The 22146-nt window shown below is 50.7% G+C and overlaps 1 protein-coding gene across 11 annotated transcripts in view; it reads right to left on the bottom strand.

Annotated features, from left to right (window-relative positions):
* Window positions 1–22146, bottom strand: part of REEP1 (receptor accessory protein 1) — a 116382-nt gene that overhangs the window by 9582 nt on the left and 84654 nt on the right. For 3 of the 11 annotated variants that reach the window (XR_010835379.1, XM_059079366.2, XM_067007267.1), the window contains exons 5-7: window positions 21957–22070; window positions 6775–6952; window positions 1886–1921 (exon numbers count right to left, since the gene is read on the bottom strand). Coding sequence is in view for 10 of the 11 variants with exons in the window: in XM_059079366.2 (XP_058935349.1) it covers window positions 1886–1921; window positions 6775–6952; window positions 21957–22070 (328 nt within the window). In the remaining variant the exon portion in view is untranslated. Of the gene's footprint in view, window positions 1–1885; window positions 1922–6774; window positions 6953–13278; window positions 13465–21956; window positions 22071–22146 lie in introns of all 11 variants that reach the window. The other 8 variants (XM_067007264.1, XM_067007265.1, XM_067007266.1 and 5 more) reach the window with 6 other exon arrangements.

Genomic DNA, 22146 nt, shown 5'->3' with positions numbered 1-22146 from the left:
CAGGAAGACCAAACTCTACTCAGTTCCCACAATCAGCTGTAATTCTATTTAAACGTACTGGAAAGGCAGCCTCTGACTATGAAACCACCAGGTGTCATGGGGAGGGCGAGGGCTTCCCCGTGCAGAGAGCAGCACAGAGCAGGCCCACGAGGCAAGAACGGAGGAGAAGGCATCTCTCCTCTCCCTGGTCCCCCGAGTGACAAGATCCCGGAAGGAGAGGCTTTCTGAGTGGCTCATGGAATTTACAAACTCCAAATTGTAAAGGGTGACGAGACAGAAATAACCGTAATTGCCTGGGACACCGTGGTTGTTCCCCACGAACTCGTACGTCCACCAGGCTCGAGCCTTGGCCGCTACTGCTGGAAACAGCTGCGTGCAGCCCCTCCGTTCCTTTTGTCCTTGCTGAGCATATATACATCCTCTGTTTCAGCACGATGCTGGTCTCCGCGGCCCTGCTCAGGACTCCTTGGACCGTCTGTTCTCATTAGGTGTATGGCCTCCAAAACCCCCATGCCTTCTACAGACCTTTGAAAACCTTAGCACTGAAAAGTCTTAAAACTGAAGAAATAAAGGGAAAACAGGACCCTGCTCCGAACGCAGCTCCACGTCCTCCTGCCCTCCACGGATATGGGAGGCACGAGCCACGTCTCAGCGGCACCGGGGCCGGGGGCGCAGGCAACAAGGGCGCCAGGCGTGCCCGTCTCCTCCCCTCGCACCAGCCAGCGGCTGCAGGCCAGGGGCGGCCCCTCTCACCTTCTGAGCCAAAGGCACCTCCTTCATGGGGGGGGGGGGAGCAGAGGGGGCTGGGTTAGCCCAGCACCATCTCTGGTCCCTCGCGTGTCTAGTTAAGGTCAGGGAAAGCGCAGGAGCAGGTCAGGAGAGAACCACGTGGCTGAGCTATCACCCACACCCAGGGAGGGTAGCAGCAGGGGCCTGCCGGGCTGGGGAGAGCCCAGGCCCCTCCCCTCCCTGAGGTCTCCTGGCTGTAACAGTAATCACGATCACCGCCCTGCAGAAAGCCCTTTCACAAAAAAAAAAAAAAAAAAAAAAAAAAAAAAAAAGCCCTTTCAGAGACATTTTCACAACAGCACAGTGAAAGGGGGGAAGCGGGGATCTTTATCTCTGTTTGAAGCAAATCAAGGCTTAGGGTGGTTCGGTGATTTGCACATAGTTACACAGCTGGTAAGTGGCAAAGCAGGACCAGGGCTCCCTTGGCTGCACAAGGACCGAAACCCCTGGGGCTCCATCACTTCAGAGGAGCTGGGTAAGTGCCTGTGTCATCCTCACCCAGAGCACAAGGAACTATGACCCTGGGATGGTTTTAAACGCTCCTCCCTTCGAGAGGTGGAGATGAACTCCCCTCCCCTTGAGTGTGCGCTGGACTGAATGACTCACTTCCAGCCAACAGAATCAGGCAGAAGTGGTGGTGTGCGACTTCTGACCAGGTCCTCAAAGGTACTGTGGCTTCCCGCTTGCCCTCTCTCTCCTGCATCACTCACTCTGGGTGAAGCCAGCTGCCATGTTGTAAGGATGCCCAAGCAGCCCCAGAGAGGCCCGTGTGGTGAGGATCTGAGGCCTCCAGCCAACAGTCCACAAGGCAGCCATCTTCAGTCAAGCCTTCAGATGGCTGCAGCCCTGGCCGACATCCCGACCAGAACTCTTGAGAGTCCCTGAGCCAGACCACCCAGGTAAGCCGCTCCCAGATGTCTAGCTGGGCTTCGCTGTAGGGTAATACATGTTTGCTGTTCTAAGGAGGTAACCTCCCGACTCCACCCCCCAGATCCTGCAGCTGAAAGGGAGCCCCCAGGTCTGACACCAGCTCGTGGTTAGAGCCTCCTCCCGCGGCGAGTCCCGCACGCTGCAGAGGTGCTGGTTGTCTACTCACCTTTCCAGGTCCTGCAGGTGGAGCAGCAGGTACACACTGTGGGGATGGGGGCACCATCAGTGATAGCCCCCCAGTTGACGGGAACCAGCCCCAGGCAAACCGGGAGGTCCCGGGGACGTGTGGGGACCCCAGTGTGCTCAATACAGGAGTCCCAGGAATGTGGGTCTCTGTAGAGACACCGAGGTGGGGGAGAGGATCATTCCAGATCCAGCTTCCTCTCGGGTGCTAGAAAATGACCTTGCCTGGCCCACAGAGGTCAGTCCTTGTGTCCTGCAGCCCCAGGGAAGGCAGGGGATGACATCAAAGTTTCCTCTGAGAAGTAACTCCAACTGTACCCGCCCAGATGCCCTTCCTCTGTCTGTCTCCCAGTTCAGAATGACCTGCAGGAAACTGACCCCTGAACCCTCAAAGTGCTCCAACGGCGAATAGGCTGCCACCTTACACAGTCCATTGGGCTTGGTGCACATCTGGGCCTTGGTATACAGTAGGTGCTCACTAAATACAGGCTGTCTCCAAGTTCGTGGAAGGCAAGGATCATTTTTTCAACTCCCTTGCACCCTTCCTGGGGTTCAGTGCCAGACTTTCAATAAATGGCGTCGGACAAAATGCCTCCCGGTCCATTCTGCAGGGTGGGCGACGCAAACTGAATAGTGTTATCTTACACCAATGGGCCTATGTTTTTATTTTACATAAATTGTTGTATCTTATTCCGTTTTGTACTTTTTTCACTAGGCCTCGTGTTTTCAAACTCTACCTATACGTACATTGAAACTGTCACTTCCGACGCTGCAGGCAACTCCACGAGGTGCAGCCACCCGTCTCGCCCATCGTCTCCCAGCCTGCCTGCAACAGGTGCCACCTGCCAGGGCTTGCAAATAACCTTGACTGCTCTCCTCACAAGCCTAAGATGTAGGAGGGATAGGGATTCTTGTGCCTTTTCTCCAGAGGAAAGCCGAAGCGAATTGAGCTCGGTTTTCTGTGCCAAGGTCAAACCCTCTGATAGCAGCCGCCTGGGGTATCATTCTGAGGAAGGTTCTGAGGCTGAATCTAGGCCCAGAGGGAACAAGTGTGGTGACTGCTTGGTGACGTCTGCCTCGCTGTGTTGCATTTACCGTCTCTGCACAGGCCCAGGGTCACTCAGCCAGGATGGAAGCCCAGACTGGGGGCCGTTTCCCCGACCCGACCGTGCCTGGCGTCCGAGGCTGGGGCGCTGGGAGGGCACACAAAGCGGGGCCTCCTTTGGCTGACTTCCTCCCAGGCACCCGGACCCTCCACTCCGGGGTTACGACAGCCCCAGAGCCTCTGACCTGGGTGCTTTTGCCCCACGCCCAGACCCTGGGCCATCTTTCACTGGTCTTTCTTTCTGAGATGACTTTTATTTTAGGCCCAGAACAGCCAGGGCGAGGGCCAATGGTCCCTGCCCTCCCTGCTAGGTCAGCACCTCCCCTGCCGGCCCCCTGAAATCACAGGCGCCACGGCCAAGGGCAGGCAGTGAGGAGAGCAGGCCGTGTGGCAGCACAGCAGGCTCTCTGGTTCTCTGCGAACTCCACCTGCTTGGCCTGCACTCCTGCAACCGGAGCGCTGCCCCTGCCCCCCGGGGCATGGCACAGGACGGAGGGCGGCAGGGTCAGAACCAAACAAATCAGCCCAAATCCGCTTCCATCTAGTGATTGTCTGGGAAGATGTTCAAAGCCCAGGGGATGCCTCCCATCGCCTTTTTTTTTTTTTTTTTTTTTTTTCCGTATTGAAGTATAGTTGACTTACAATATTACGTTAGTTTCAGGTGTACAGGTGCAGTAATTCAATATTTTTATAGGTCATACTCCGTATACAGATACTATAAATAATAATGGCTATATTCCTGTGCTGTGCATTGCATCCTTGTAGCCTATCTGTTTGATATCTGGTAGTTTGTAGCTCTTAATCCTCTCCACCCATTTTACCCCTCCCCGACACCACTCACCCCTCTGGCAACCACCAGTCTGTTCTCAGTATCTCTGAGTCTGTTTCTGTTTTGTTATATTCATTTGTTTGTTTCATTTTTTAGATTCCACGTATAAATGAAAACATACAGTATTTGGCTTTCTCTGTCTGACTTATTTCATTACCCTCAGGTCCATCCATGTTGTCACAAATGGCAAAATATCATTCCTTTTTATGGCTGAGTACTATCCATCACCTTTGAGACCCTACCAAACCTCTCTCTTTCCTAGTTCTGAAGCTGCCACGAATAATCCACCAAGGGGAGGGGTAGGCAGGACGCCTGGATTCCAGTCCTGTGTGGCCTTGGCACAGTGTGTGACCTCTCTGAGCCTACTTCTTCTGCTTCGTTCACCTCTATAATGACAATATAGACTCTAAGAGGGAAAGGGACTGTAGGGCCACCTAGGCCCACTTCCTAACCCAAGCAGGAATCCCTCCCTAGAGCTTTGGTATATGACTATTTGACTTTGCTTTGGGCCCTGCCAATGTCAGGGATCTCACTGCCTCACAAGGCAGCCCATTTCTGTCCTGGATACTTTCATATCATAATGTGCTTTCGTAGGTGAGTTAGATATCAACAAGAAGAACAATAGGGCTTCCCTGGTGGCGCAGTGGTTGAGAATCCGCCTGCCGATGCAGGAGACACGGGTTCGTGCCCTGGTCCGGGAAGATCCCACATGCCGCGGAGCAACTAAGCCCGTGAGCCATGGCCGCTGGGCCTGCGCGTCCGGAGCCTGTGCTCCGCAGCGGGAGAGGCCACAACAGTGAGAGGCCCGCATACCGGAAAAAAAAAAAAAAAAAAAAAAAAAAAGAAGAACAATAATAGCAGCAGCTACTACCTAGAGGGCCAGGCATGACCCTAAGCACCTTTATTACGTGGATTATTTTGGTTGAATCCTCACGACAGCCCTACAAATGGCGCTTGTCATGCCCTGTGTTTAGAGAAAGAATCTGCGGTGCAGAGAGGATGAACAGCTTGCCCAGGCCACACAGCTGGTAAGTGGCTACCCCCTTGGAACGTCACCCCACTGTTTCTAGCTCTGCCCACTGAGCCTCACAGAATTGGGGCCCTTTTTCTTCCAGTGACAGCTTTCGTTTGAGGCTTCGCAGCCGGCAAGCTGACGGAGGGTGGAGGCGATTATCTAATTGCATTTCACATCCCTATTTCTGCGACCGTGCCCAGGAGGTCAGAAGCTGTAGATGCTCCAGGAAACCTGATGGCCAGCAGGTGAGTGGAGAGAAGGCACTGGCCTAGGAGTCAGGGGGCCACAGGAGAATGCCACCAGCGGGCAACCCTGGTGACAGCTCCCTTCCCTGGGCCTTTGTCTCTGCATTGGTAAAATCAGAGGATTAGACTGAGTGATCCCAAGGTCCCCCACCCCCCTCCTGGCCTTTTGGGGTTCCATACTAAGATCCCCTGGCACAGAGACAGGGTTCCCCTACCTGAGGAGGACCTCACCCCCATGGCCAAGCCTCCACCTCCCCAACCCTGCCAGGGTTAAAATCTCTCCCTTCCAATAGAAAAGCCGCATTCTTCAATCCTGGGGCCGGGGGTAGAGAGGCCAGTCCTGAGAGGGTTGGAACCTGGCAGACGCTGGGCCGGGCCCTGAGCCGTTCTCCTTTCCCCGCAGGGGGGCATAGGTTGTCATTCCCAGGGCAGTGGTGAGGCTCCCTCTTTCCCACCCATGTCTTAGACCCTCAGGTCAGGTGGGACCCGGAAGGACCCCAGGCGCAGGACTGAGATGCCCCTGTAGGCTGCACCTCACAGCACACAGTCTAGGTCTAGGTGGCCTGGGTGTCCCTGTTTATACATTTAAGGGCAGGCTAGCCACCTGCACACGTCACAGCCAGAGATTCCAATAGTGGCCCAATTTCAGCCCCCAGGCTCAGTTTCCCACCAAGGCGGAGGGGCGGAGGCGATGACCCAGAATGATCCCCTGCAGCCCCTTCCCCACCAACCTTTCTGCTGGCAGCAGCAGTGCTCAGCTCCTGAGAGCCAAGTCCCTGTAATCTTCCCAAGAAACAGTCTGGGAAACCATGAGTCCTGGTCCAACTCGCTAGTCCTCTGATCCCTGCCCCTACCTTCCACAAGCCCGAAAGCCACCGAGGGATCAGACGTCAGTGGGTCCCAAATGTGGCCGCAACCTCGACAGCATCACATACCAGGGTCTCACCCTAGACCTCCTGAATCCCCTGGCGGGGGGGGGGGGGGGCGGCGGCCCAGGACTCTGCACTTTTAAACAAAGTTCCAGGCCAATCCTGGCCCAGGTACCCCTCTAACCGGGGTAGACATCGAGGCAGAGGTGTGGTTTCCGTAAAGCCCTGGCCTCCACAGGAATTAGACCTCAGAGCTAGTGTGGCCTTTGCATGTGGTGGCCGAGGTTATGCATGGGGCATGGGGGCTCAGGGAGGGGAGGAGATGGTAGAGTGAGAGAGAGGACAGGAAACACCGTGCAGGGAAAAGGGATACCGTGCTGTAAGCCCTGGCTGGGTGGGAGGAGACACTCAGGTGCTCACGACAGGTAAGCCCTCCTGGGAGTGCGGGGTCGGAGACGAAGAACACAGAGAAAGCTGCCTTGGCCCAGGTCCAGCTGGGCCTGTCGCCTCTAGGCTTGGTCCAGGTACTACTACTTAACCCCCGCCCCCGCCACCCCAGATAATCCGATGGAGGAGATGGGGGGCCCTTTGGTGCAGGTGACCTAACACTGCCCCCAATCAGAGTCTCCAAGGCCAGCCCTCTGTCCTGGCCCAAGTGGTGCTCTGCCCCTTGGCTGGCCTGGCACGGTCTGATGGACATCTGTATGGGTGGCGAGTCCTTGGGGCAAGGGCCCTAGGGGGGCCTGGGTCTCTCTCCACGAAAGCAAGGCCTACAGGGTGGAAAAGAGGGGAAGGGAAGTGACACCTACCTGAGCTGCCAGCGCTCTCAGAAGCACTCCTGGACATCTTAGGCTGGCCATGCTTGCTGCTGGCCCGCCCGGGCCCCGGTGGCGGGGGGCCTGAAGGAGCAGGGGCGCCGTCTCCCCTGATGGTGGAGAGGTCCTGCATGCTGAAGCTCCGGAGTCTCTCTGATAAGGCACCCTGTCCCTGGACACAACACAGGACGGGGCACACGTCAGAGGCCTGCCCCACAGACCAGGGCAGCCGTGGCGGGTGAATGCAACCAAGGCCAAAAGGGGGCTCTGACAATCAGCAAGGTGGAGACCAGTCCTCTGGAATAGTCTGCAGAGGGGCAGCTGCCTGGGGTACTTGCAGGGAACACTGAGGGGGGTCCAGGCCCAGAATGTTCTAGGGCCTCCTGTGGGCTCAGGAATTGTTCTTCTGGCTCCAGGCTCCTTCCTCCCCTTCAGACGCGCTCCCCGCGATAAGCCAGAGCCTCAGCCAGACTCAGGGCCGAGGAAACGACTGCTGCCTTCGGTTCCTACTCTCCAGGGCTTGTCTGCGGCTTCTCAGGCTTTACATAAATAAAAATCCTTAAAGAGCTACATTTTGCTCAGTTCCCAGGACACGAGAGTCTGGCTAGACTATCACAACTTAATAATCTATGTGCTCAGGCCTTACTCTTTTCAAAGGAAATAAAATGCAGACAGTATTTTTTAAATGTACGACAACAGCCATTTCTTTTATCTGTTCACATGACTGTTCATGAGTCACACTGACGGCCACTGACACATTTGAGCTTCATAAAATACCCCAAAGGGAATGAATCAGGAAGGAAAAAGGTGATATTAAAAAAAAAGCACACACGCAACAAAACACTGTTGACTGTAGCCACTTCTTATTCTGAAGGAGCCACAGAAGCTGTCTCAGGGGGAAACCGTTCTTTTGTTTAGGAAAGCAAGATCAATCCATTATACTTATGAAAAGGAAGGGCCTCGCTGTTTGGATGAGAGAATCTGTCAAAGTGAAAGGATTATAAGGAAGGCACAGGGATGATAGCATCGCTTTAGGTGTGCCTCAGGGGCTGGAGGGGGAGACTCAGTGTTTGGAGGAGAAGGAAACCTGAGGGCAGAGGAGTTGGTAAGGAGACGTGGATTACTGAGAACTGGGCTGGCATTTGGAGCAAGAGGTGACAGGCAAGTAACCACTAGGCAAAAATTGATAAGCTTGGGTACCTTCAAAAACACTCGTGGGCATGCAGACTTCCCCCCAAAGGTACATGGGATGCATGGATGGGGGGGGGCAGAGGTATTTTACTTGAATAATGAAGGGAAGAGTAGTCCTAGCGGGCTAGAGGATGCGGGGACCATAGGCACCGCAGATAGAACGGAACCAACAAATCAGCACAAAATCAGCGAGAGCAGCTAACAAGGGCTCTGGGCTGGGGGGGTGGCATTGATGAAACCAACAAGGACCATGACAGCATTAGTGAGAGGCTCTCAGAGATGGCAGCAGGGTTTGGAGATTTTTTTTTTTCACTTTACTTAAATAGTAATGAAAATGAGCCAACAAAGCACAGTAATTCACTGAAGTAACTTTAGCAAAAGAGTCAGTTAGCTAAAGGAGCAAACGCAGAATGAGTTCATTAGAGGCAACGGGGAAAACAAAGGAGCTTGCAGACAGTTTTAGAAAAAATGTCAGAATGAAACAAAGATGCATTAAAATATGAAAATGCTAAGTTCTCAACCTACCAAAGATATTTCAAAAACCATGTCTCCAGGAAACTAACAACAGCAGAAAGAAAACTACTTAAGTAATCAAATATATATACAGGACTTCCCTGGTGGCACAGTGGTTAAGAATCCACCTGCCAATGCAGGGGACACGGGTTCAATCCCTGGTCCGGGAAGATTCCACATGTCGCGGGGCAACTGAGCCTGTGTGCCACAACTACTGAGCCCACACACCACAACTACTGAAGCCTGTGCGCCCTAGAGCCCACGTGCCGCAACTACTGAGCCTGCGTGCTGCAACAACTGAAGCCCGTGCACCTAGAGCCCGTGCTCAGCAACAAGGGGAGTTGCCGCAATGAGAAGCTCACGCACCGCAACAAAGAGTAGCCCCCGCTCGCTGCAACTAGAGAAAGCCCACGTGCAGCAACGAAGACCCAACGCAGCCAAAAATAAATAAATAAATTTTAAAATAAATAAATTAAATAAATAAATATATATATATATATATATATATATATATATATACAACGAGAATTCTAAATCCAGGCAAAGGGGTGTTTGGAGGGCATTATGTGAGAAAGGCAGAAATCTCCCTGGTTGCCTCAGATACAGCTCCTGAACAATGGTGGGCAAGGGGTTTGAGGCTTCACCTTCTAGACATAACAGCTGGATGATCTTTGCTAAGAAAATGAGGGGAGAGACCAGCTCCCCAGTATAATCCCCTCCAAATCCATCAGCCAATGACCCATGATTATTCTACTCAGAAACATTCAAGATGACATCTAGGAACTTCCCTGGTAGTCCAGTGATTAAGACTCCATGCTTCCACTACAGGAGGCATGGGTTCAATCCCTGGTCAGGGAACTAAGATCCCACATGCTGTGGGGGGGCAGCCAAAAAAAAAAAAAAACACGTCACTTCTGGGCAAAAAAACTAGGAGGGGCTTCATGATTCTAAGTCCAAATAAATGGTGGTAGACTAACTCCTTCCCTGGGTCTGCCCAGCTCTCACAAAGGCTCAGCAATGTATCTGAGGAAAAGAGGCAGCAGGCATCACACGTGTACATGACCGTTTCAGCAAAGCACTCAATTCCAGTCCCAGAAGCCAGCCGGCCTGCTCCAGTATCACTAGCATCATGAAGGCTGGAAGTGGCAGAGGTTAGGAAAGAAAAGGAGATAATAATAGCTCAGTATCGACTGAGTCCTCAGAAGAAACCACAGCAGCATGGATACAGGCTCTTGAAAACAAATTAGCCCGTACCCATCAAAACAATCTGAGATGGTTCAAATCAATATAGCCCTTTCATCTGTAAACCTCTCAGCCCTGCTCAGTCTACTCCAAACCTCATCTCCATTCACTTTCCACAAAGCTTATTCCACCGGCCAATTCAGCTCTGCTCTGAGAACCTTTGTTTTCCTATTCTGGGAACAGCCAAGAGTGGTTCTCTGGTATTCTGCAAAACTGGGTTCCTTATTTTGGGGAAAATAAATTTGGACTCCCTAAATTTGGAAAAGCTTAAAAACATATTCTATAATTCAATGAGCCACATGTTAAAAGCTTTTGAGAAGTCGTAGTGTTCTGGGTTGTTTGACTCAGCATATCCCAAATGTATTTGACCACAGTCGGACAGACTGTTAGCTGACCATCCAAAAATCATTCCCAACTCTGTTCTCGAAATGGTGAGGGGGAAAAAAAAAACAGATTTCCCAAACTCCCTCCTGGCTATTATGCATGGCCATGTGATGCAGTTCTGGCCAATGGGAGGTAAGGGGAAATCGGCTAAGGGATTTCTGGGAAAGATATTTTCTCTCTCTCACATGCAGAAGGAGAAAGGCCTGACCCTGCTCCCTGCTTTCTGCCTTTGAGTGTGGGAACTGCCACCTTGTGACAAGGAGACTCACAGGGACATCCACCCGGAGCCTTGGCATCACTAAGTCACTGGAATACTGACAGTGCCCATTTACTCCTAGACATCTTGTGAATAATTATCATCAATTACAAGACATACATGTTTTCACCTCTGAAAACTGGGGAGGGTCTTACGATTGCTGTTGCCTTGTCCTTGTTGTCACTGCCTACACATGAATGCATTTGGTGGTTATTCCCAAAGGCATGACCAGACAATGGAAACTCCTGACTGTTCACTGTTAACAAACCATTTAAGACCTAATTGGGACTTCCCTGGTAGCACAGTGGTTAAGACTCTGCCCTTCCAATGCAGGGGGCTTGCGTTCAATTCCTGGTCAGGGAACTAAGATCCCACATGTCGTGCGGTGCAGCCAAAAGATTAAAAAAAAAAAAAAAAGACCCACTTGAAGAAGGAATCTGAGTCTAGGTTGCCTAAAACACGTTCTACTGACACCTTCTAGTAAGATGAAGAAAGTAGCAACATCAGAACTGGAGGGTAGGTATCAGCAGCACGGATGAAAATCTCAGAGACAAAAGCTCTGCATCACCAATGCTCTAGAAAGCACAGAGAGTGACGTGGCCTCAAGATAAACAGATAGTGATGAACGGAGTTGAAAAGTGATTCAGAAGAATCAGATTCTGAAAGTGAAGGTTAAGAAAGGCTTCAATCAATTTATTGTGCCTATATCCTTTATTGCATATACAAAAGTGACACACAGAAAAATCTATGTCTAAAGACTCCAAAGGAGTCTTTTTAATAAGTAGAAGTAGATGGGACTTCCCTGGTGGTCCAGTGGTTAAGAATCTACCTTCCAATGCAGGGGATAGGAATTTGATCCCTGGCTGGGGAACTAAGATCCCACATGCCACGGGGCAGCTGAGCCCATGTGCACTCTAGAGCCCAGCCTCATGGGACCAGAAAGGAACACATCCACAGCCTTCCATGAAAACTAATCTCCTGCTTGTACTGTCATACTTTGACCTCTTTATTCCCCACAGTATTATAAGCATGGTCTACCCAGTGTTGTTGTGGCTGCTTGTTTACATGCTGTTTGTCTTAACAGACTCACCTTGCTTTTTTCTGGGCACGTCAACAACATATGGCCCAGTGGCTCTCTCAGCTGGGCTCCTAGAGCCCCAGAAATCCCACAGAAGTATCTTGGGGGCAAGGGAGGGGAATCTATTCCTGATTACTTTAATCTTTTCTTTTTCCTGGCTAAAACTCTTAGAAAATTGGACTTTAAGAAGTAAACTAGGGCTTCCCTGGTGGCGCAGTGGTTGAGAGTCCGCCTGCCGATGCAGGGGACACGGGTTCGTGCCCCGGTCTGGGAAGATCCCACATGCCGCGGAGCGGCTGGGCCCGTGAGCCATGGCCGCTGAGCCTGCGCGTCCGGAGCCTGTGCTCCGCAACGGGAGAGGCCACAGCAGTGAGAGGCCCGCGTACCACAAAAAAAAAAAAAAAAAAAGAAGTAAACTGTGGGGACTTCCCTGGTGGCGCAGTGGTTAAGAATCCACCTGCCAATGCAGGGGACACGGGTTCGTGCCCTGGTCCGGGAAGATCCCACATGCCACAGAGCAACTAAGCCCATGCACCACAACTCCTGAGCCTGCGCTCTAGCGCCTGCATGCCGCAACTACTGAGTCCACGTGCTGCAACTACTGAAGCCCATGAACTTAGAGCCCGTGCTCCGCAACAAGAGAAGCCGCCACAACGAGAAGGCCGCGCACCGCAACGAAGAGTAGCCCCCGGTCACCACAACCAGAGAAAGCCTGTGTGCAGCAACAAAGACCCAACGCAGCCAAAAATAAATAAAAGTAAATTTTTTAAAAAAGTAAACTGTCACTGAATTTTCTACTAATTTGAGATCTTTTTTGTATTTCAATTTTAATTTTGATGTAGTTTTTCATTTGTATTTACTTACTACATTTTTCTAATTTTATAGATGGATTCAAGATATAAACCTTAGGGACTTATATGTACTTTTATGTACATATTTATATGTATATGTACTGTAAATTTTTTTTAATTTTTATAGTTAATTTTTATCGGAGTACAGTTGATTTACAATGTTGTGCATCTGAGAACTTTAATTCCTCATCCTTCCCCCAATTTGTAAGGAATAAGAAATCCACGTAGCGAACACAGAGCAAATTTTCTACATTTTGATGCTTTTCTTAGTCAGAGGAGGGAGTGTGTTCCTGGGAAAACGCAGACCTTTAAAAAGCTGATATTCTAAGTAAAACAATTTACCACTAATAGAATACCTGCCATTAGGGCCCACAGAACCCCAATTCAACAGTTACTAAGTTTGGCTGCAAGCCCTTGACGAGGTCCTCTTTTCCAGAGGGACACACAGGGGAAGGGACACCAGTGACAGGGACACAAGTGACAGGAGGGGGCTCCAGCAGAGCACAAAGTTTAGCCCACCTCGCCTCACATGGTTTCTACCCCCTTCAACTGATAGCAATGAGAATAAAGACAAAAGGCTTTAGTGAGTCAGGCAATTGACAGCAAAGCCGCCAGCATAACCACATTTCCCACTGGCGATTCAAATATTTGAAAAAAAAAAAAAGAGTTAGTACTTCCTTCTAAATTCCTACAGGCTTCCCACCTCGCTAAAACAGTTAACCTCTACAGCTATACATGCTCCAGGCTCCTTCTCAACATGCTGGATGAAGGCAACGGCCTCATTCGTGACACAGAACTGGATTAACAAACAAAAGAGAGGGAAAGGCTTCTTCCCACAAGAGCATCCATCGTCAAATTCAATTCATTCTCCAGGCATGAGACAAACAAACCAAAAAGCCAAGTAAGTGAACTGCATGTTAGACGCTGCCAAATCAACCCAATAAGAGGCTCAATAAGGGGCCTCAGCTCTAGGGTTAACGCACATGTACACACACGGCTGTCGGAAGGAGAGACACCTGGCTCCGATCCAGACCATGGGCCGGTGGGCACAGGTGGCTGCCGGCCTCCATCCACGAAGGGAGCAGTTTGGAGTTAGTCACGCGTCTCAGTGGGGTTACCTGCCCTTCTCTGAGGTCCAAAGAGGAGACAAAAGGAAAGAGTCGAACCACCTGATAAAGGGGAAAAGAAAAAAAAAAAAAAAAAGCCATGGGCACCAAACCTACAAAATGGGCTGAAGGGCTCCATGCTGCCCTGGCCTCCTACAAGTCACTCACTCACTTCTTCATTCCTTCATTCGCAGCCAACGCTGATGGAGTGTTCCCGAAGCGCTGAGTGAAGCCCCGCGGGGGAAGCAAACACGAATAGGAAACACGACAGGGTTCCTACTCCCAAGGTTCTCACAGTCTGGCTGAGGCATCGAGACACAAGCGTGTACAAGACAGCAAATGACAGACGACAAAACATACGACAGAAGTTCAGGGGACAGAGGGAGAGCACTGTTGGCTAGAATCCCCGGGGAGGCCTCGTCCAAGAGCTCAGACTTGAGCGAGGCAAGGTCTGCACCATCGGAAAGAGAGCGGAAGGACATCGTGGCCAGACGGTGGTTGGAGCCAAGGTGGGAGAGTGGAAAACCCAGGTGCGTTTGGGAGACTGAGATTGAACCAGTCTGAGAAGAGGCTCGGGTGCTGGTGAGGAGTGGGAGATCAGTCTGGAAAAACCCTATTTTGCCTAAACTTGGACTTTGATGAGACCTCCACTGAAGGTTTCTGGGTAGTGAGCAAAGTGAAGACAGTGGGATTTTAGAGTCATGAGAACATTCTGGACGCACGGCGTGGCACACGTGGAGAAAGGGCCCCGGGTATCTGCTCTGCCTGCCTTCCTCAGGTTGGAGCTGGGCACATGGATGTCTGCAATAAAGGCCGGAAGTGCCCTGAATGGGAGATGAAGTGCAAAAACGAACATTAACTGGTGAGGGAAGGCCGGCCGGGAACACGGGCCAACCCCTCAGGCCAGGCTGGATCTGAGGTGCTGACAGCAGCTGCAGAGGAGATGAGGACCTGGATCTGGGAAGTGAGACAGGGCCGTGCAGGACAATGACAGCACACAGATGAGCAGAGTCCCTGGAAAGCAGAGCAGGGCCTGGTCATCTGAGTCAGGCCAGCGCCCAGGTGATGGGGTTTGGGGGTCACCAGGAAGGACTCCCCAACGCAGCAGCTGTCCAGCCCTCATGTGTAGAGAAGGCTTCCTCCTTGGAGAGGCCAGGCCCTGAGGGGAGGTTAAAGTGGTGGCAGATCTCTCTTCAAGAAGCAGGGGTGGGGTAGGGGACACAAAGGTGGGGCATCCACAAGACAAATCTGCTCAGCGAAGAAAAGTGGAGCTACATTTACAAATTCCCACTTTATCACAGTGATAACGCTTTGTTTGTTTATTTGTTTTGCTTTCCAGTATCCTGATTTCTTTTTTCTTTTTACTGAAGTACGGTTGATTTACAATGTTATATCAGGACACAGTGATAAAAGCTTTAAAGAAACTATCTTTAGTCTCTTAAGGTAACTTGCGACCCACCACCTGCCTTTAAGTGTGGCCCCGGCCTTGCCTCAAGGCAAAGTGGGAGCCTGCCTCGGGGTCAGTTGCTGGCTGTCTTGTGCATATGAATGTACCTTCTTAACCCCTAGAGGTGTTCCAGGTAAGACGGTCAGAAGACCAGGCAGACAACCTTAAAAGTAACCTGGGCTGTGACTCGCTCTAGAATTCTCAGTGGTAGACATGTATCCCTCGGGCTCTCAGCCATGGGGCCTCAGGGCCTGGGGGTGTGATCCAAGCAGAATGTGGTCAGGAATTGTCAGTTCAGTGTGTGTGGAGGGGAGGGGGCCATGGGGGCGTCTGGAGTGATGCAGGAACACAGGACTGGGAACTGGAGTGTCGCTCTCAGCCCAGCTCGGCATCTAACGGCAGCAAGACCTTGGACAGCCGCACAGCGCTAGGATCTCCGTGTCCTCCCCCGTGAAGTAAGTGGCACCTAAGGCTCCCTCCTGTCCTAACAACCCACAGGCTGACATTCCTCTCTCTCTCGGTGGCGTCTGCGGCAGGGGCTCACGTGTTATATAGACGCTGCCACTCAGACACTGCCCGCCTCGAGGCTGAACGGGAGGCGGAAGTTGGGCCCAGAGCAATGAGGGAGCTGAAGCCCAGGATGGGAGGGTGGCTTGCCCAGGGCCACACAGCACAGGCAAGGTGGACAGGGAGGGACAAGGGCACAGGCGGCGCCCCAACTGTGCTCAAGCTACCGCACCACAGAGAAAAGACGGGGAAGAGATCCACTCAAGCAGGAGACAGCCTCCTCTCTACAAGAGTCTGGATTGTAAATAACTTCCCAATGCCAGCATCGGACTTGTTTCTCTTATTGGTTCAACAGTGAGTGAAGATCATGATCAGCCTTAGAGAGCAAACTGACACAGGAGAAGTGACTAACACGTAGCCTCAGCATGAGCTCTGCCTCCTGGGAAGTCTCTATGGACATCGACCCATGGCTGTTTTGTGGCAAAAACCATTATCATGCCCATTTTGCAGGTGAAGAGGCTGAGGCTCATAGAGGTGCAACAGCAAGTGGGGTTTTTTTGGTTTGTTTTTTTTTTTTTCGGCCAGGCCGCGTGGCATGTGGGATCTTAATTCCCCGACCAGGGATTGAACGCTTCATTGGAAGCACAGAATCTTAACCACTGGACCGCCAGGGAAGTCCTGGAGCTGGGATTTTTTTTTTAACCTGGGTCTGCATATTTTCCAAAGCCCATACTTGTTGCTAAGCATTGCTCTCCTGGCTGTGACAGCTAAACATATGAACAGCCATCCTTCATTCCTTTCCCATTTACTGTGCACCTAGGAGGGGTGCAGATAAGACATGGATATAAATGACTACCAGAGGGCCACTGGGGTGCCAGGAAGTGAGAGACCAGTTCCACCCGGAATCTAAGGAGGCTGCTGTGAAGGAGGTGGCTCTTGACCTGGAAGGCTGGACGGGATTTCAAACAGGTGGGAACAGGGGCAGATGAACTAGCATCAGTAGAGGCAGGAAAGAGAAAATTCTAGAAACAGCAGAGTTGCTATTTCTAGAACAGCACTGAAGGTGGCACTGTAAGTACAGTATACAAGAACCAGAAAGGTCAGGAGAGACTTAGACAGGAAGGCTGGGATCGGGGCCAAATGCACAGGCCTCAAACAGCAAGGGTGAGCAGCAGTGACCCCCTTGAGTGGCTACTGCAATAGTCCAAGCTAGAAGGGAGGGTGCCTGGAAGAGGGCCTGGAAGGAAGGAAGGAAGGGGTATCAAGTGGGCAGGACTTGAAGAGTCAATCGGAGGAAGGAGGAGCATCAAAGATGACAGATTTGGAGCTTGGGGGTCCAGAGAGGATGGTGATTTTGTCATCATCAGAACTTTGGGACACAAGTGGAGGGACAGATTTGGAGTCAGAGAGATGCTGACTGAAGGTACCAGGAGACAGGGAGGAGATGTTCAGAGAACCAGAAATGCTGGACTTGAGACCTGGGAGAGGAGCCGATCTGGGAACCAGGAGCATCAGGTGGTGACAGCTGAAGGTGAGGGAAAGGATAAGTGGCTCTGGGATGGAGAGGAGAGCAAGGCGGGGCCCTGGAGAATTCCCCCCAACACTGAGGGAGGGAGGGAGGGAGAGACAGGGGTCAGGGAGGAGGAGGTGACCAGGAAGGAAGGTGCATCGTCACAGCCAAGAAACAGCTCTTTCCGCTCCTGTTGACCCTAAAAGTGCTTTCTCAGACCTCCTAGGTTCAACCAGGCTCTTCTCAGAGGTCAGGCAGGCAGGTGGGCTTCTCTCTCTCTCCACTGGGACCCTCGATGCATCCAGCTACATATGATCTCCACAGGCAAACTTGGAACAGAGATTTGGCAAGTAACATCAGACCAGCAACTCCGCGTGAGTGCCGGCCCTCCTCTGACTTGTGAGACTGAGTCTCTTGGTTTTTTTTTTTGTTTTTTGTTTTTTTTTGCGGTATGCGGGCCTCTCACTGTTGTGGCCTCTCCCGCTGCGGAGCACAGCCTCCAGACGCGCAGGCTTAGCAGCCATGGCTCACGGGCCCAGCCGCTCGGAGGCATGTGGGATCTTCCTGGACCGGGGCACGAATCCGCGTGCCCTGCATCGGCAGGTGGACTCTCAACTACTGCGCCACCAGGGAAGCACTGGGGGGTTTTTTTTTGAAGATTTTTTTAATGTGGACCATTTTTCAAGTCCTTATTGAATTTATTACAATATTGTTTCTGTTGGGTTTTTTTATGTTTTGATTTTTTTGGCCACGAGGCACATGGGATCTTAGTTCCCCGACCAGGGATCGAACCCACACCCCCATGCATTGGAAGGCGAAGGTGTAGTCTTAACCACTTGACCGCCAGGGAAGTCAGTTTTAAAACTACCTGACAGGTTTTTTTTTGGTTTTTGGTTTTTGTTTTTGTTTTTACCTGACAGTTTAAAAACTATTGATCAATTGGTTTTTCTCACTATTGTTTCTCTTCCTGTGAGAATGTGTTTTGCTTAACGAATGAGTTTCTAGAGCATTAATTTTAGAAAGAGAGAGATTTCCAATCCTAATCTTAAAAAGACTTGGGGCTCAATTTTCCCTCTGGGTGGAATTAGTGGCTGGGAAACAGCTAACATCTAAGCTCAGAGCCAGCCAAGAGACTAGGGACACTTCGAAACAAGGTACTAGCGATGTGTGTCCCTAGGAAGGAGACAGAGCAGCTTTTGCTGAAAGAAAAAATGCATCACTACTTCCTGGGGACAAGGATTAGACCTTGGGGAAAACTGGGGGGTGGGCTGGGGAGAAATTTCCGACGTGTAATTTTGTTTGTTTGTTTTAGCTTTTCTTTTCTAAGATAAAACATTAACATTAATAACAACTTATATTTGTACAATGATATGGTTTACAAAGCTTCTTCACACTTCATGATGATCCAAAAACCCTGCAAACATTCATTTTTTTTTAGAGAAAGGGCTCAGGGCTCAAAGTTATAAGGAAGAAAAGGATTAACTAAAAGTGTAGGCAGAAGATCTTTCATTCTTCTGGTTAAGCTCTGCAGTTTCCTCCTGGGGAGCCATCAAAGGATGGAAAATAAAGCAGATGAGGAAGGAGTGACCCCCTCATCCGGTCACCTGGTCCCAGCCTCCCTTCAGTCTGTCTGAACTCAGAGAGAGGCTCTCAGTCACCTCACCCTCTCTCCTGCAACTGTTTGGCTAAATGCAGTGGATATTCACAGTGAGAACTGATTTGTAGGTGGAGGGTGTTTTCTGGAAGGAGACAGGCAGGGTCCAAGAGATGTAAAATGGAGCCATGAGTAGGGCGACCATAAACCCCGGTTTGCTTGGAGCAGACCTCGTTTCTTCCTGTTGTCCAGCATAATAATTACAGCACCGTTTCACTCTCAGATGTGTCCTGTTTGAACATTACATGGTCACCCTAGCCACTGTGACTGGGCAGAGTGTCTTTTTTGCACAAAATTGCTTTGATTGTTCCCCTGGGGTAATCCACAAGGTTGTTCCGGACTCAGCTTTCTCATTCTCAAGGTTAATGCTTCTAAGGAGCTAAATCTGCATCCCAGGAATGTTAAAGAAGTTAACTGTTTTAACCCTAATCACCTGTGATGTATGGTTCTGGGTGGGCCCTCAGGCAGTGACCTGTAAAGAGCTGGCTGTTTATTTTATTTATTTCTTTAAAAAATATATTTATTTATTTTATTTATTTTTGGCTGCATTGGGTCTTTGTTGCTGCACGCAGGCTTTCTCTAGTTGCGGTGAGCGGGGAACTTCTCTTCGTTGCAGTGCAAGGGCTTCTCATCGAGCTGGCTTCTCTTTGTTGGGGAGCAAGGGCTCTAGGCACAGGAGCTTCAGTAGTTGTGGCACACAGGCTCAGTAGTGTGGCTTGCTGGCTCTAGAGCGCAGGCTCAGTAGTTGTGGCGCACAGGCTTAGTTGCTCCGCGGCATGTGGCATCTTCCTGGACCAGGGCTCGAACCTGTGTCCCCTGCATTGGCAGGCGGATTCTTATCCACTGAGCCACCAGAAAAGTCCGAGTTGGCTGTTTAAAAATCATCTGGGGAACTTGTTAAAAATAGAGATTCAAGGGCTCACTGCCTGAGATTTTTTTTTTTTTTTTTTTTTTTTTTTTTTTTTTTTTTTGCGGTACGCGGGCCTCCCACTGCCGTGGCCTCTCCCCCTGAGGAGCACAGGCTCCGGACGCGCAGGCCCAGCGGCCAGGGCCCACGGGCCCAGCCGCTCCACGGCACGCGGGATCCTCCCGGACCGGGGCACGAACCCGCGCCCTCCGCATCGGCAGGCGGACCCTCAACCACTGCGCCACCAGGGAAGCCCCTGCCTGAGATTCTGATTCAGCACATCTGAGAATCTGTTTACATATGAAAAACAAAGCTTCCCAGGTGGTTTGGATACTAAAGCCAGATTTGAACCCAGTGGTGACTTATCATCCTTTGGCTGCGGCCTGGAGTGGTCCATTGTTACTATGGAAACCACTGATCTATCCCTCAGCCAGGTTGAATTTTACTTCTTCTTTTTCTTTTCTTTTCTTTTTTTTTTAAAAGTACACATCTGTTTCAAAAACAGAGGGCACTATTTTGGGGAAAGAAGAGTGTTTTCTCTCTCAAGATATTTAGAGAGGAAAAGCAAAGCCCCCACAAGGCAGAAAATTTTCTTGTCTGAAACCAAATTCAGCAGGAAGCAGGTGTCCCTCACTACTTTAGCCCAACTAGAAAGAACTAATGAGCAGTTGTTTTCTGAGGCAAGTTTCAGACTATCTAGAGCTTCCTTCAGGTTAGTTGTAAGGTGCCCGGCTGGAGGCCTAGGCTCACGGGCTTCCCCGTTGGTCTGAGGGACTGGCGGTGACTGGCCAAGATGGCATCAAGACTCAGGAGGCTCCAGCTTGAGGCAGACCTGGAAGAGGATGGCTCTATAGAATTACCATAAAAATATAATTTACACACATGGCTGAGTGGCCTGGTGACCCATACTGAGCCACCCTGATAAATATACCACACTGATGTTCTACAACTGAGCTGAGAAAAGAGCAGTAACCTATCTGCCTTCAGGTGCGGAAGCAAAGAAGATGGGGTGGAGAGAGGGCCTGGGAGGCTTCTGTAGCTTTATGTGGCAAAGTTAGCCTGATGAATTCAGAATTTAGCAATTCCGAGTTCTCTTCTTTCAGCTTAAACACAAAAGCCTATAACGATTGCATCTCAAACAGAAGGATCTTAGAATTCGCTGCTCTTTGTAAATCCTGATACATCTCCTCCAGATACCAAAGCGGAATTTGCCCTCCAATGGTACTCAATGAGATTCATCACTTTGCCAGCTACTATTGGACCTAAGGTGGACAGGGACCCTCCAGGTACCAGCGGAACACTTCACTATGGTTCTGTGTTACAGAAGCACCTGGTCCTTCTCTGAAATAGGAACCACTCCCCTTTGGTTCTCCTGTCTCCCCGCCAGCCTTTGTCTGCAGAACTCCTTGACTTTATGTGGAAGATGCTTGTCAAACTCCCAGCCCCGGGGGCTAAGTTCTTCTCCCAGAAATGCCCCGAAAGTGCCTCTCCCTGGTTCAGGGCCCAGAAAACCCAGCTCAGTCCCCTGACCCAACTGGCTATCAACACCCTCCAGCCCACCATCCACCGAGAGCCCATGGAGCACAGAGATCTGTATTAATTGTCCTCTTCCAAACCCTTTCACAGATCTACCCTCTCTTTCCCCCAAACCCTGACATCGCCACCCAGGACTCATAGCTTCCCTTTGCTAATACAGCTCACCTCCCAACCATTGTATCTCTCCAGACATAAGCATAACTGCCTTTCCTCCACCCTCAGCCAACTGTAGATCCCTACTCTACCTTTGGATTTGGAGGAAGGTGTTGTCACCAGGAAACACTAGGGCAATCTGCTGAATCTGCTCTGAGAGTAAACATCTACCAATTTAATTTTTCAGGGCTGAGCACATAACGAGAAACTGACAAAACGACAAGGAGAATGTGATGGGAGAGGAAGCTGGGAAGGAACACGGAGGGCCTTTGAACAGGGCTGGGTGGAGAAAAGAAGGAAGTAATTGCTTATATCACAATATCCCACAAGACCAGTATTTATTTCAAACCTCCTCTACCTCTAGTTACTGCTGCTACACATATCATTGTCCTCCATGTTTGTTTGAACCACTCAACGTATTTTGGGCCCTGGGTTCCTTCCCCTGGATCTGTGGGACCACGTGAGCATGGAGTGCATCCACTCACTCAGGTAATAAGTCTCCACACCTGTCTATTTAGGTGACTCTCCCAGTGCACCCTAGGAAACTGCAGAGAAGAGCTCCCTTCCCTCCCCTTCCCTCTTCTCTGCGTCCAAGGATTACACTCCAAGTACTTTAGAGGTTCTTAACATGAGACCCACAGATGAGCTTCAGGAGCTCTGGGAACCTCTCAATACTGCATAAATCATTTGTGTGGGGGGGTGTGCAGTTTTCTGGGGGCAAGATTCACCCTTTTTCCCCTCAGATTTTCAATGGGACCCCAAAAAGGAAGAGGAACCTGATTGGTCCTTAGCCTGTCTCTGGGCAAGTTACAGCCATGGTGGTCAGGTCCCAGCATGGTACCTTGGAAGCAGCCATCACCGCCGCCGTGGCCGCCACGTTCAAGCCTCGCTTCCCAAAGTGCACGAGGGCGTCATAACTTCGGTCTTTTGCTTGGACCAGGCAATCATCGATTTCCTGTCAAAGGAAAACAGAGGCACACTGAGTTGAAAAGCTCAAAAAAATCTCTGTTCTTTCTCCCTTCTCCTGAGCT

Source organism: Kogia breviceps, chromosome 11 (assembly GCF_026419965.1).
Source record: "Kogia breviceps isolate mKogBre1 chromosome 11, mKogBre1 haplotype 1, whole genome shotgun sequence".
In the NCBI taxonomy this organism is placed as follows: domain Eukaryota; kingdom Metazoa; phylum Chordata; class Mammalia; order Artiodactyla; family Physeteridae; genus Kogia; species Kogia breviceps.
The sequence above is the reverse complement of the archived record's forward strand: the minus strand, read 5'-3'. Positions and strand labels throughout refer to the sequence as shown.